This window comes from Gossypium arboreum, chromosome 4 (assembly GCF_025698485.1).
Source record: "Gossypium arboreum isolate Shixiya-1 chromosome 4, ASM2569848v2, whole genome shotgun sequence".
NCBI lineage: Eukaryota > Viridiplantae > Streptophyta > Magnoliopsida > Malvales > Malvaceae > Gossypium > Gossypium arboreum.
The window spans coordinates 7,573,853-7,588,954 of record NC_069073.1 but is presented as its reverse complement, the minus strand read 5'-3'; the positions used below and the strand labels follow the sequence as shown (position 1 = coordinate 7,588,954).

The 15,102-nt window shown below is 33.5% G+C and overlaps 2 protein-coding genes and 1 non-coding gene across 5 annotated transcripts; 2 read left to right on the top strand and 1 right to left on the bottom strand.

The window, feature by feature from the left end:
• The first annotated feature begins 1,028 nt into the window (after positions 1–1,028).
• On the top strand, positions 1,029–6,041 carry LOC108461003 (plant cysteine oxidase 4-like). 2 transcript variants are annotated; one of them, XM_017760752.2, is made up of 7 exons: positions 1,034–1,343; positions 1,849–1,920; positions 2,101–2,165; positions 3,446–3,591; positions 3,824–3,971; positions 5,367–5,570; positions 5,684–6,041. In XM_017760752.2, the coding sequence occupies exons 3-7, from the start codon at positions 2,159–2,161 to the stop codon at positions 5,800–5,802; spliced, it is 624 nt and encodes a 207-aa protein (XP_017616241.1). In that variant the 5' UTR covers positions 1,034–1,343; positions 1,849–1,920; positions 2,101–2,158; the 3' UTR covers positions 5,803–6,041. The 2 variants fall into 2 exon arrangements, with proteins under 2 accessions (XP_017616239.1, XP_017616241.1); XM_017760750.2 differs by having other exon boundaries at positions 1,029–1,343; positions 1,849–2,165.
• A 1,873-nt stretch (positions 6,042–7,914) lies between these two features.
• Positions 7,915–7,988, top strand: TRNAI-AAU (transfer RNA isoleucine (anticodon AAU)). The gene has a single exon. It is a non-coding gene; the product is annotated as a tRNA-Ile (tRNA).
• A 958-nt stretch (positions 7,989–8,946) lies between these two features.
• Positions 8,947–15,032, bottom strand: LOC108459998 (ribosomal lysine N-methyltransferase 3). Of its 2 annotated transcripts, XM_017759384.2 has the most exons (5): positions 14,462–15,032; positions 13,989–14,361; positions 13,387–13,583; positions 12,749–13,004; positions 8,947–9,758 (listed from the first exon to the last, which is right to left on the bottom strand). In XM_017759384.2, the coding sequence occupies exons 1-5, from the start codon at positions 14,470–14,472 to the stop codon at positions 9,081–9,083; spliced, it is 1,515 nt and encodes a 504-aa protein (XP_017614873.1). In that variant the 5' UTR covers positions 14,473–15,032; the 3' UTR covers positions 8,947–9,080. The 2 variants fall into 2 exon arrangements, with proteins under 2 accessions (XP_017614873.1, XP_052882916.1); XM_053026956.1 differs by lacking the exon at positions 14,462–15,032 and having other exon boundaries at positions 13,989–14,375.
• Between the last annotated feature and the right edge of the window lie 70 nt (positions 15,033–15,102).

Sequence of the window (15,102 nt, the reverse complement as noted above, 5' to 3'; positions counted from 1 at the left end):
ATCAAACATCAAGATACACACATATTCATCAATGGTAAAACCCTAAACCTTTAACAATTTTGCACATTAGTTCCTGGGCTAGCTAGATTAAGTTACAACGACTCAAATAACATAGAAATCATTAAAAACGGGACAAAAAATACTCACATGCAAGCAAAGAGATATGGGCGAATGAAAAGCTCAAAAATAATGTGTTTTTCCTCCCCAAAATTCGACTAAAAGAAGATGAATAAGAGAATTTGTTTTGTTTTACTTATTTTACTATATTTATTTATTAAATTACTTAAATAACCTTTAATTAAAACATTAAAATCACTTTGTGTCCATCTTTGTCCACTCAAATAAAAAATGTTCTAATTACAACATAAGGACCCTTACTTTAAGGTTCCATAGTTATTAGACACATTTAGCTATTAGAACTCAAGTTTTACACTTTACGCGATTTAGCCATTTTTATCAAATTGAGTATTCAAATAATAAAATTTCTTAACGAAATTTTCATACAATCATACAATCATGCTGTAGACCTCAAAATAATAATAAATTAAATATTTTGATCTAAGATATGTGGTCCTGAAATCACTGTTTTTATTTGACTAAAAACGGGTTGTTACATATTGCTTTTAAAGAAACTGAAAAATGTTTGGATGAAAAAAAGAGCCAAAACGTTTGCTTGTTGCATGTCGATCCTTGAAGTTAACCATGAACGATGTATGGTATTTCGTTGCAAAGGGATATAGGGGGAGCGGAAGAGAGACGGTAGGGATGATAGAGAAGTTTTTTTTTTGTTTCAATATTAATAATAATTATTTTTATTTAATATTAATATTAATATATTGACACTTTTGGTTGGTTGATATGAGTTTTTTTAACGAAGTAGAAACAATAAAATTTAATTTTAATTACAAAATAAAGTTTAGATACTCACTTTCAAAAAAAAAAAATCAAAATTCCAAAAACAAATGGTATAATTTAGGGCCTCTTGTTGAATTAATCCTTTAAAAAATAGCCTACTCAAACTATAATGATTAAAGGGCAAAAAAAAAAAAAAAAAGGCCAAAAAAAAGTACGAGGATTTTAGGCGAAGGGCAAATTATGTAAAATCAAGCTGATATTCATTCATATAAGCTAATCGCAATTCGCAGCCCCCAAAACTCCCCCAGCTAACAAAGATCCTCCTATTCCTTCCTCTTTCTCACTGTTGTGTTGCTTTCAGCGATCCCTTTCTCTCCTCTCTCTCTCTCTCTCTCTCTCTATTTTTTAAACGAAATAAATTCCTCCTTCGTTCTTTATTTCAACTCTTGCGAACATTTCTATAATCAGTTTGATGGATCTCAAATTGGGTTAGTTCCTTTTTTATTCGATTCTCCATCTTTTCTGGTTTTTGCTTTTAATTAATTGCACGCGTATTTTTCATTTTATATTTTTGTTATCCTATCCTGTTTCATGTTTATCGCAAATTGGATTCCTTATTGTTTATTGTTCCTTTTCTGCATATCTTAACCTCGGAAATTTAGATTCAATTGTAGAAAATTAAAAAAAACGAAAAAATAATGGAAAAATTGTTCAATATTTTAGTATTTGTTGTATTTGCTTGCATTTTATGTTTTGGGTGAGCTAATGTTATACTAGTAGCAATATTACTGGCAAATGACTTGTGTTGCTTAAGTCATCGTTCATATCAATTTCTGGGTGCGATCAACAAAAGTAATATTACCAATAAAATTGTGCACTGAACAATTGAAATTCATAATAAGGGAGGCTGTGTTTTTTATATTTATTTAGTCTCTGTTTTTGTTGTAAATGAATTATGTTGATTTACTTTGGGCTCAATGTGTACCTTGTCAGGTGGGGTGGTTGTATGTGAAATTAGCAGGGAGGAATGATGAAATAATTGCCATGCAGATCTATTACCGGCAGGTTACTTCGCAGATCCAGTTGTCACCGAATTGTATCTTTTATCGCACTATCAATTAGTACATTACTTGCAAAAAGGCGTTATCAGCTTGCTGATATAGAGGCTTTTGGTCCATTCAGTTAAGTTGGTATCGTCTTTACAAACATGCCATATTACATACAGAGACTTTATAACACTTGCAGAGCGGCGTTCTCGCCCAATGGCCCTGTTTCTGATGAAGCTCTTGAAAGAGTTCGTACTATGCTAGGTATTTACTATTTGATTCTTTCTTTCTTCATGTTTGTTCTTTGAGCTTATAGTTGAACCAAGTCTTCTATGTTTTATTGGTATTATAACTGAGATAAAATCATGTTGAAAGTAATACTTAATTTTCTGCATGTTTTCAGAATTAGTAGTTAGTAAGTACTATGGAAGCTCCTTTTTCTAGCATTTAGCTGTTATTTATTTTTCAATCAAAATTGAAACATATGAATTTACTCTTGGGTTAATTAATTTAAGTAAGTTGGATCTTTCTTGGGATGGCATCGGCTATTGGAAGTTGCTTAATGCTACTCCTACTATGTTAGTTTCTTGGCAAGTGCATGATCTACCAATAAATAATGCCACGCCTTTTGGCTGATCTGAAAACCTAGTTTCCATGTGGCTTGATAGTTAAAACAGAAAGAAGAAGAAGAAGAAGAAGAAGAAGAAGAAGAAATATTATCCTTCATTGTTTAGGATGTAAAGCTCATTTTTGTTTAAGTTCAAACTTTAGTCCTGTAGGAAGAGGTCCTGACATTATTTAATTGGCAAAACTTTTCCAGATTTTCTTCCGCATTAATTACAAAAACAAGAAAAGTTTTTTGGCAAAGTGAATTTCAGTTGAATGAGAAATTTGTTATCCAGCTCACCAACCTATATCAGTACTTCATTGCTAGTTGCCTTTGGCCTTTAAAAATCAACCTTCAAAATAATAGCTACTAGTTATCTTTGAAGCACTTTTATCTTGAGCATAAAAGCTTGTTGTATGATGAGTTAAAAGTCCAAATTGTTCTGCTTTCTCCACATTGAGCTGCTGCTCCATTGTTGTGGAACAGTATGTTTTCTACTCGCTAGACGCCTTGATAATTCTTTAGCATTTGGATGCTTCTAGATATAAAATAGAAAAACAGTGGTTGGGGTTTTCTGTATTTTCCCTTTTTCCTTATGTGGTCTTAGAATCTATCTACCCTAATTCCAATTTTTTTCCTATTATGGTGAGTTTTGAAATCTGTTGGTATTTTAATGGTTTTGGATCAACATATCATCGTGAGTGGTTGCAACTATTCTAATTTAGAGTACAAAGAATAAGGGTATACCATAACATTGAGAAAGTGCTTTTCTTGGTAGAATTGATCATTACAACTTTTCTGTTATTTGATTAACCATACAAAATTTTAAACCACCGCATATGTAACTCCACGTTTTTTTTGTTTCCGCATGAAGTGATGAAACCAAGTTTCATGGCATATTCGTTGTATTTTAACACAAAATGTCACTTTATTTCAGAGAAAATGAAGCCTTCTGATGTAGGTTTGGAACAGGAGGCACAGGTGGTACGTAATTGGTCTGGTCCTGTAAATGAGCGGAATGGAACCCATCAGTCATTGCCACCTATCAAGTATCTGCACTTGCATGAGTGCGACAGCTTCTCTGTAAGCACAAACTTCATAAAACCTATCGTTTTTATTATTTAAGATATCACCTATTATTGAGAACCTAAAATTTTAGAGTTTTAAACTGAGGAAGATGCATTTAGTTGAAATTCTCCTAGAATTTATTAAAATAAACACTTCCGTTGAAATTAAATTTGAACTTTTGAAAATAGTAGTTGCATTACCAGCTACCATCAGGCCTTCATTTTTCTGATTTCCTTTTTCTCTGCAGATAGGAATTTTTTGTATGCCACCTTCCTCTCTCATACCTCTGCACAATCATCCTGGAATGACAGTGTTGAGCAGGCTTATCTATGGCTCATTACACGTTAAGTCATATGATTGGCTTGACCCAACAGAGCCTGAAGATCCGCTACAACGTATGTTTTTAACATTTCCATATTTCTTCGATGAATGCTAGCTAAACCATAATAAGGATGTTCATAGAATAATATGTTCTTGCGTATAAATTTGGTAACAAATTAATATATTTGTATTCAATTGACTCAGTACTGATATCATCCTTTGTATTCCTTGAAACCTCATCAGTCCCACTTTTAATTATTATTCTTTTCCAAATACCTTTGTTTCGGGAGTTTTCTCTTTTAATTTGTTCCAGAAGATCTAGTACCTTTATAGAGTTATGTTAATCTTCTGATGTTAGAAATCCTATGTAACTGCTGTTCTTTCCATTTATATTATAGAATTAGTATTCTTGAAGGACAGAGAGAAATGGACCTCCTTTTAAATTTATATTTGCTTTGTGATATACAGTTCTTTGTGTTACTGCATGTGCTGGTGGTTTGGTTAAAAATGACAGAAAATACTTTTAGAACAAAACTTACTTGATCGAAAGTTGATTGGCATAGGAGGAAGAAGGCCTAGGTAATACTAAATGTACTAATTGGTGGATGTCTCTTTGTTACAGCTAATGACTCTTTCAATAGGGTAGATGTAAAGAGCCTTTTGGCTAGCATCTAAGTGAAAACGCCTGTTCAATTTCTTATCTTGTATGGATGTAGTTTAGGTTATGGAGAATGCTTATGACATAACTTCTTAACTGATTTGGTGAAAAATTTGGAGACCACTGCGCTTAGCTAGGGAAATGCATAGTTGAATTAGAATGAAACTTTTGTCACCAAAAAGAAAATGTTTGAAAGCAAACCAGACAAAATGAATGGTTATAGAAGCCAACAAAAGCATAGACCTTATGAGATTTTGACTTCAACTTGGGTTTATAATAACAATTTTTTACTGGAATTTGATCCCATCTAAATATTTTGACCACCAATTCAAATCGGAATCATTCATGGAAACAGGGATACAGAGCGGTGTTAGTGGTAAGTTTAGAACCAAAGAATTTCTTCTTAGGGTACATTAGTTTGATTTCAAGTTGGTGCTTGCAAAGTAAGTGTAAGGAAGTTGATGAACAAACTTGTTAACGAAATAAAGTAACTAGACAATCTAGGGGTTTTATGTTGTAATCTGACGTTTCAGATAAATAGGACATACTAAATCTGGATTAGATCTTTTTTCTGATTAACAGAAGAGATTATTGGTGGCCTATGGTAGCTAAACCTGCCTATCTGTCACCAATCGCAAAGTAGTTGCTTGTTCAACTGATGTAATAGTATTGATAATATATTCATGGACAAAGTGGTGATGTATCTGATTTTAAATAATGCGTTTTCTCCTCACCCTTCCTAGGGTATAGGGCATTTATTGTATATTCTTCAGTCTTTGACTTTGATTTGCTTATTTTTGGTGGTTTGTAGCAAGAGCTGCAAAACTTGTCAAGGATACTGAGATGACAGCCCCTTGTGCAACAACAGTACTTTATCCCACAAGTGGAGGCAACATCCATTGTTTCAGGGCACGGACTCCCTGTGCTATTTTTGATATTTTATCACCACCTTACTCCTCAGAGCATGGACGACACTGCACTTACTTCCGGAGGTCCCCAAGAAGAGATTTACCTGGTAAGAAATATAATTTCGAACCTAGTATTAGATGGTAGCTTCTATGATATGTTGTAACCTGAAGACAAATGCTGCATGCTATTTTCTTATTCGTTTCCTCATTTAAAATGAAGGTGAGATTGAAATGAATGGAGAAACGTTTTCGGAAGTGACATGGTTAGAAGAGTTTCAGCCCCCTGATGACTTTGTGATTCGGAGAGGGCTGTACAAGGGTCCTGTTATTAGAAGATGAAATATTCTTGTAGCATCCATCCAATATTCTAATGAATAACAAGGAACATGCATGGGGTTGTAGAATTAGGCATTTGGCGTTGTACATATTACTACACCAATGTAATCCTGTGATTTTACTGGCCTCACATTTTATTAGTGGGACAGAGAGTGGGAATTGAGAGGAACTACTCGCTTAATGACTTTTCTTTTGTTCTTTTGGATTTTGTTTGCTGAATGACAATTGAGAATTCATGATTATCTTGTTTGTTGCGTTGGTGTGGTAATTTTGGGTACTTAATTCATTGTGGAGCTCTCATTTTTCTGCAATGGACAATGGTAAGTTTGTAGCGCTTTGTGCCTATTCTGATGCCCAAGTAAAGCTAGTTTCTTAGTCTTTAAATATCCTCAAGGGGCTTTGCAGCATTGTTGGCAGCAAAGATCATGAAAGCTGAGTTTTATTTCCTCATTCTGGCCATGTTAGAGATGTGAAAAATATACTTGAATATATATTGTAATAAGAAGATGTCAGTTTTCACTGAACCTGAAGCCTTTAGTGATCCAACAGATAAGCAATCACCGAACGAACTTGTTTGTGTATCCAATTAACTTGAGTTGGTGTGTTACAGGAAAAAAAGGTCTTTTGATGAAATTTGCTATCTAGTCTATTTATTTGTTTTTATTTCTTTACTTAGAATCCCTTTAGATGCAAATGTGGGTTCACAGCTTTCAATGCAAAATTTTAGCCCTAATATGTTGTTCGGATATCACCATTGAGGTGAGGTGAGTTTGATTAAATGCATTGTGAAATTTTCACTGAAGCCCTCAATGGGTCTTTAATTGGTTTATTGGCTTCTCTAGTATGTGGTTTTAGAGTAAAAATACTATAGAGGCCTTTGTATTACTAGTTAAATTGTATTTTACCTCCCTCACAAAAAAAAAGTGTAATTTAGTCCTTGTATGTTAGATTAAATAGTAATTGATCCTTGTTGAAACTTTCATTTATTTTTACTGTTAAAACAAATTGATAGAATTATCAAATAGTTTTTAATAGTAAAAATAGATTAATTTTTTAACAGAAGAATCAATTTATTTTTTATCAAATATGATAAGATTAATTTGTTCATTTTTAATATTAGGGACAAAAATTAATCTAATTTCAATTATAAGTGTCAAAATTATCATTACCTTTCGGGGTTATTTGAAGATAATGTAGGGACCTTATTTCCATGCTAAAATAGTTTGATTGAATAATCAATAATTGTGATATTTGCCTAAAATATGTCTTGATCTTTCTATCTAATCATTGCGTTAAAATATTAATATTAAACATATAACATGATATTATGAGAATTTGATATATTAAAAATCATTAAAATTTTTATAAAATAATGATCAAGACACTTGGATTAATATAAATAATTATTTAAATAAACTATAAAGAATTATATCTATTATAAAAGGTTTAATGTATTCGGAAGTACTTGAACTTAGCATTTTATGTAGTACACAAGTTGATATAATTTGTTATGTACTCAAATTTGAAAGCTAGCTAATTATTGCGTTTTATGTACCTAAACTTGAAAGCCAATCAATTTCGTGCTTTTTTAGGTACTCGATTAACGTTGTTAAAAATATGTTGACATAACATTAACGTCTAACAGCACAATGACACATAATAGCTTTATATTGACACGTGGTAAAAATTAAAAATATATCTTAAAATATATATATAATTTATTTTAAAAATTATAATTTCTTTACACATAGGGAATGAACTTAGATAAATGGTTATCAAGATTGATTTAATTTTTTTTTCCACGTGTCAACATGTGATGCTACCACATGTCACCATGCTATTGGTTACTAGTGTCACATCAATATATTTTTTACGGTGTTAGTAAGGAACTTAAAAAATAAGTTAGCTTATAGTTTTCAAATTTAAGTATCAATTAGGTCAAAAAAAAATTAAATACCAAATACGTACAAAGTGCGAAGTTCACTTAACTTCATATATATTAACCCATAACAAAACTATGAGAAGTAGGTTAGTAATTTCATAAAGTTGATATAACTTAAAACACTTTCTTTTCCATTACGTGTTCTTTCTTTGTATATAAAACACTGAGCATACGGCCTATTAGCTCAGTTGGTTAGAGCGTCGTGCTAATAACGCGAAGGTCGCAGGTTCGAGACCTGCATGGGCCATTTTTACGATTATATTTATTCCGCTTTCTGCTCATTCGACACCTACATGGGCTACAGCACATTTCACTGGGGCTTGGTGGACTATTTTGCTGTCAAAATCTAATTTGAAAATTTAAAAAGAAAAGGGATTTATATTATTTAATGTTATATCACATTTTGACTTTCTATTTGTGATAAAAACACATTTGAGGTTTTCTTCACAAATTCTGAAATTCCCAAGGTTTTTTTTTCTTGAAATGTTTCATGACAAAAATTAAAATATCTGAAAAATTAGTGGAGCTTGTGTCTGTCGTTTCCTTTTGTGTATTCACAATATTCAAAAACTAAATCAAATTTCTTTGGATATATTGGAATTGGATTATGTAAAATTCTATTTCTTAATTAAATCCATTTTGCAATTAAATGTTATTCATAAATTATAAATTACTCTACTTGAAAATTACAATAATATGTGTAGGTAGATTCTTCTAAAGTTTGCTAATCACTGTATGCAATAATACTCTTGGTATTAGAGGAACACAAAAATTTTGTTTACATCAATGTCAAGTTATACAACTTTAAGAGAGCCAAAACTAGACGTTAAACATTGTTTTTTCTTTATCAAAAATACTTATTTAAATAATTAAACTTTTAAAAAGCCCTAAAATACATTTTCATTTAATTAAAATTTTAATTTTAAGCAAAAATTAAAAACCAATTTGTCAAGCCCTACCTGCCCACCATACTCCCTTACTGAGTTGTAGAATTACTAAAGATTATTTTTGCCAAAATTTTGTTGAATGAAAATTGACCACTAAAATATTACCAAAAAACTGCTCCTTACTGGTGAGGTAAGCTAATTAAATACTTCTTACAGCAGCAGCAGCTAATTAAATACTTCTTGCAGATCAAGCTTATAATTGAATACCAGCAGCCTATCATAAAGAAACACAACTACATATTCTAAATGCACCAACAGTTCTAATAAAAATAATAAATGCAAGATTAAAGTTCTTCCACAATTTAGTTTCATCTAATCTATGAAAGCCCAGGCAAAAATTGACTTAAGTTTACTGTAATAAAAAACAAGCAAGATAGATGAATTATTTCACCTTAATGCTTTTTCAATCTCTTCCTTGTAGAGGTTCCATTTGCGTCTTGAAATGTTTGACTTTGAGCTCCTGCAGTAGCATAAGTCCTAAACTTCTCAAGGATCCTCCTCTCACTTATTCGTAACATCAAAGAATGATACAATTTCCTTTCTGTCATGCAACATCTCTCTAGAGCTTCGACATCTTCATCTATCGACTTCGAACCATAACAACTCTCACGAATGTCCGCAAGTGCCAAGAGAGCACGACAAACTTTTTCTGTCAACAATAAGTCCTTGCTGATTTCTGAGCTTGTGCTCCATGTAATATCATGTTTTTCTGCTAAGATCATGCCAATGTTTGCACTAACCTTGTCTGCAGTGCAAATGCTAATATCCAACTTATGACATGTATCATCTGGCAATAACATTATGTATAATAATGTCAATAGTTCCAATTCAGGTTCCCCATCAGATGAGACCTCAAAATATTCAGAGTTCTCACTTACGCTTCCAGAGATATTTATTCTTCTCCAAAGGGATAACCTTGCTCTGCAGTACCGACTAGAGAACAGTGAACAACCCCACTTGAGAACCAATTCCAAATCGATGTTCACTATATCAAAAGGATTATTAGCCTCTGTAAATCCATATCTATGAAGCAAAGCAGCATTGCCAAGTGACCCATATGTGTTAAAAACCTGAGATAAGAAATTTAGATTCACCGTGAGAAGGAAGCCAGTGAAAAATAGAGAAAAAGCTGGATGTGAGAACTAAAACAGGAAATTAATGTTAAGTAGATGAAAACTACCAAACCACCTAAGATGTAAAGTAGGCATGCTTTTTCATCACGCCCCAAAACTGGGACATATAACTGCCTTATCATCCCAAACCAAAGCCATATTATCTCAAGCAATGCTCCAAGATAACACAAATCACTTCTTTTTCCAAACAAAAAAGCCCAAAAGATATTCTTATTGCAAATCTAATATTGGAATTCAAAACAACTAACTTAAAGGTCCCTTCAAGAAACAAAGAAACTACACAAAATATGCAAATATCTTTACGTTATATGATCTCATAGAGCCAATAGCATCTCAATACCAAGAGTAAGCTCCCAAATTGTCTCAGTTTTCCACCAAATTAAAGCTCTTAACATTTTATGATCTGAAAAAAGTAAAGGAACTTATGAGCAATCCACAGCTCAGTAAGTATAGGCTCACAGTTTAAGCATCATTTTCAGTATACCACATAAGTTATTCAAGAACCTTAAAATCATGCCATCCAAGCAGTTAAGAAATCATCAAAGCATCATAATCATATAAAGAGAGCAACAAGTTTGTCTTTGGTTGTGATTGAAGATTGGAGGTGATGTTCTTTTTCAAGAGTTTTCAAGTCTTTGAAGTGGGAGACTGGTTTTCTAGGAGAATTTTGTAAAGTTTTGGATGCGAGATTGATTTGTGTCCGCTGTTGTCTTTTATGCTTTGGTGTTGTTTTGTTTCTTCTGATTCGGTTTGGAATTGTATTTTTGACAAATTGCTTCGGTGTTGGTTTTGATTCGTAATGCTACTGATTCTCAGTTGCATCTCCTTTTTCCAGTAAAATGACTTTTGGCCGAGAAAAAAAAAAAGGAGAGCAACAAGCTACAAATGGGCCTTTATAATTAAATATAAGCTAATGAGTTAGTTGAAACATTTCAAGAAAGGTTTACAGAAACGCTACTAGCAAAGGGGTTTACACAAACTCAAGGGATTGATTACTTTGGAACATTAGCATGTGGCAAAAATTACAACTATCCAAATCTCGATATCACTTCCAGTTAAGAGATTGGCAACGATATCAATAGGATATTAAGAATGCCTTCCTCCATGGAGACCTAGAAGAGGGGGTATAAGTGGAAATCCAACACAGATTGAACATTGAGGAAATCAAGAACAAGGATATATTGGCAGAAAAAGGCAATATATGGACTGAAGCGATCTCCAAGAGCATGGTGATAGCTATGTTTATGTTACAAATAGGATTCCACCAAAGTCCAGGGCACCACATGTTACTCATTAGGCATAGAAGAGAGAGGAAATGATTATACTAATCGTATTTATAGATGACATCATGGTGGCTGGGGAATCTAAAGTGTGGTCTAGTTTATGTACAAAACATGCAAGTTTTTTCATTGGTCAATATGCATGATTTCCTTATGGTCAATGTCTGTCGTTGAATGCTCAAATATTGAAAATTTAGAGTTTGATATTATCCCTTTCTTACTAGTAAAGGTATATCAAATGAAAACTGTAAAAAAGATTAAAGAGAAATTCAATCAAGCGGACTTTTTTCTATGCTTATAGCCTTACAAACAAGCACACCTAGGCGCACTACCTGATCTAATAGGCCTCGCCTGGAAGAGTCTGAGGTGTTTTTGTTACATAAGGGGCACATATTGACAACATTGGTCCCAACTCCCAAGATGAGAAGAGCCTATCCAAGCCTAACACAAAACTTCTCTTTGTTTGGCACACATGCAAGTCCCAAGGTCAAAATGCAAACAAAACAGAGCCAGGTCCTAATCTCCTTTACCCTATATGTCTCACTCTCAATCAATTTACTTCAACCTCCTTTCACCATCTCTCTTACCACTCTTGCTCATAATGGCCTCATACGAAGTTGAGGAATCTGGGACTGTTGACCTCATAATACAAATCTCACTCGCTACTAGGGGATGCAAATATTAGCAAGCATAATGTAGACTGGTAGCAATATTGCCAACATGATTTCCCTCATAACTATTACTAAAACTTTATTGCAATACTTGATCATTTGCCTTTTGCTTTTGGAAGCAGAAACACAAAAAGTTCATTTTAAATATGAAAGCAAATTTTTTTGCAAGAATTATACACAATAGTTTAGACAATAAAATGCATACTTTTCCTACGATTGGTGCAAAGTTGTAAGCATTTGTCCACCTCTAATTATTATGCTATTGCTCAATGTTGTAAGGGTGCAAGGCACACATTGTGCACTAGAATCCTCACATTTCCTGGGGTGTAAGACACACACACATACACACACACAAAGAAAACATGCGCCTTAAGTGAGGGAGGGTGCAATACATAGATACCTGCAATATTGTATTCATATCTATGATCTATATACAGAGTAAGCTTCAGATGTAAGATTCTGATAACAAATTCTAAAGAGTAGTCCATTTATAATAGAAAACATGCAAAAGTTTCTTTCTATTTTGTTGGCCAATATGTATGATTTCCTTATGGTTCCATACTTATTGAATATGCAAAACATTGAGAAGTACAGAGTTTGATATAGTCTCCCTTTTGCCTATAGTTAATCAAAAAAGAAATAATAACTTGAAGAAAAACTTCACTCAGACAGGCTTTTCTTGTGCCTACCACATTACAGAAAAGTACTCCTAGGTAAACTGCTAACTCAAAAGTATCTCCATACTTGGGAAGCATAAAAGAAAAGTGAGGTGGTTGAATAAAAAGCCTTCAATCCTAACTCAAAAAGAGACCTATTTTCCTTAAAATTCAACCCACTGCACTTGAATCCACAATCCATCAACGAGCTCCTCATTTTACTCAAGCCCTAGTTCAAGGGAAAAATTGAGAAGCTAATAATATAACACTAGTAGAATTTAATCCAAAAAAATCAATACAAGGCACAAGTTGATGCTAACCTCATCACCTGATTTTACTTCTCTCACCATAATCATTTGCAGCATCATAGGATCCTCTCCTGTAACTGATGAGTAATCTGATTCCGAATCACTATGAATGTACGAATTTTCACAGGTGGAATCTCTCTTATCATGGCTAGAAATTTTACTTAGTTCGTTATTATCACCATTTTCACTGTCAACATCATCTTCATATTCTTGATTGGGGGATACAGAGGTGAAGTGTACATCCTCTGCTCCAGTCTTGTGATTAAAGCTGGAATTAGTAGAAAAAAATAAAAGAAAAGAGAAAAAATAATGAGGCTAAGAATATAATTACTATACGCTTATCATGTTAAGCTATCACAGTACATTCCTATATAGTGCAAGCGACGTCAAAACCCTAATCACAAACTTAAAATTTTTTTAGGCATTTTGCCTACATGCAATGGTTGCAAAGATTAGGAAATGGTACTATGAGCTATACCTACGACAGCTCTGAGTTTGAGCAATGAATTGAGGTAGAAGCTGCACCCTTCATTAGGATGCAAGCAATTTAGGTAATTCGAATATCCCATAATATTTGTAAATGGATATATATTTCACAACTTTATTTAGAGATTAGGAAGTTATCATAAAAATTGCGAGGGTGTACTTACAGATCTGCCAAAGGAACCATCCCAAATCCATGGTATTCATCTATCTGAAAAGATCGAGAAGCAATAAGACTTCTTGCAGCGAAGTATTCTTTGACACTAAAAGAGCTTGGATTAAGGGATTGAGGTGCCGAATATACAAGGGGCAGAATATTTTCTTTCCAATCCTCATACATAAGAGTTTTGTCTTCCTTAATTGCCTGCCTATTATAGAACAAATTATCAGAAAGAGAAAATGACACCTCAAGAAAAAAACATGTTGCTCCTAAATCAAGCCAACGTACTAGCATAAAAACTTCCAGAATAGTAAAAGATTAAGCAAAAAAAAAAAAAACACTAGAGAAACAACTCATAGCAGCGGCACACGACAATGCACAACATGCTCCTAACTCAAATATTGCACCATGATTCCAATTCCCACAACTTTCCATAACATAAATTTCAAATTCTCAACGTACAATTAATAGAACAGTTCCAACCTCCCTAACTATGATTCTTTGCCAAAATGGGATTCTTTCTATATCATCAACCAACTTGTAGAGAGCAAGATCCCAACAAGCCAACACCAAAAACAGGAAGAGAATCAGTTAGAAGATGAATCATACCTTATGAAGTTCGGTCCCAGAGAGTAAAGAATCAACCTCACCCAGAGTCCAAACCAAAGGCAGGCATTCTTGAGGTGGCAAAAGCTGAAGGTAACCAGCCCAAGGAGAATCCTGGGCTAAGCTCTTTTCATACATCAAAGCCACGGAGAGACCTAAATGACCATCCAAACCAGCGGACTCAATCATTTCTCGAGCCCCACTGGTCTTGATAGTAAGGCAAGCGGTTTTTGGTATTTTGGCCACCACATCGCCTTCATGTAAGTCAGATAATGCTCTCACAGAAATCCCTTGTTGGGGGCAGTCCATGAAGTCGAGGGTATCGCTGCATTGGATTCCTTGGGATTTCATCCACCTCCTGAATGCCCTTAATCGTCTGCTAGCATGCATAAAGAGACAATAGGAAGCGCTGAAACTCTTAGCATTTTTGTTAATGGAGACAAAGCATGTTAATAGAGATAATAAGAGAATGTTACCTGGAGGCCATGAGATTAGAGGAGAAGTAGTTTCGACGGCTGCAGCTATGTCTATATAGTTGAGGAGGTAAAGGGGGGTTCAGCGGGGCGGCTCTTCCTATTTTTAGCGTACGTCGGAATTGAGAGAAACCTTCGACTTTCAAATAGATTAGGCCCGTCCTCTCAATTTTCAATGTGATTCAAGCCTCATCATAACTTCCATCCAATTCCAAATCACGTTTTTTTTTTTAATATTTTATTTTCCTATACATTTTTTACTGCCTCCATTATTAAATTTCTTATTATTTAATTTTTATATCATATAATACTCCAAAAATCATATCATAAACTTAAAAATACAACAAAACTCGACTTTTGAACTCGTTTTTCAAATTTAATTGTCGGCTTTGGACTCGTCCTATTTTTTTTTATGTAATAGAAAAGGTTTGTATTTTAAAACTTTAAATATGAGCATTTTGGTTTTAATATAAAACAAATAAGTTGGAATTATCTTCTGATTCAAATAACAATAAAAGGAGTTTGATTTGTTGGCCTTCCTTGTAGGATAATTGAAGTGAATCCCATGTTAAACCCTCAGAAAGCTTCACTAACCATTTCAGTTGTTAGCTTTACACCCATCATGGATTTGCATGCCATTACCA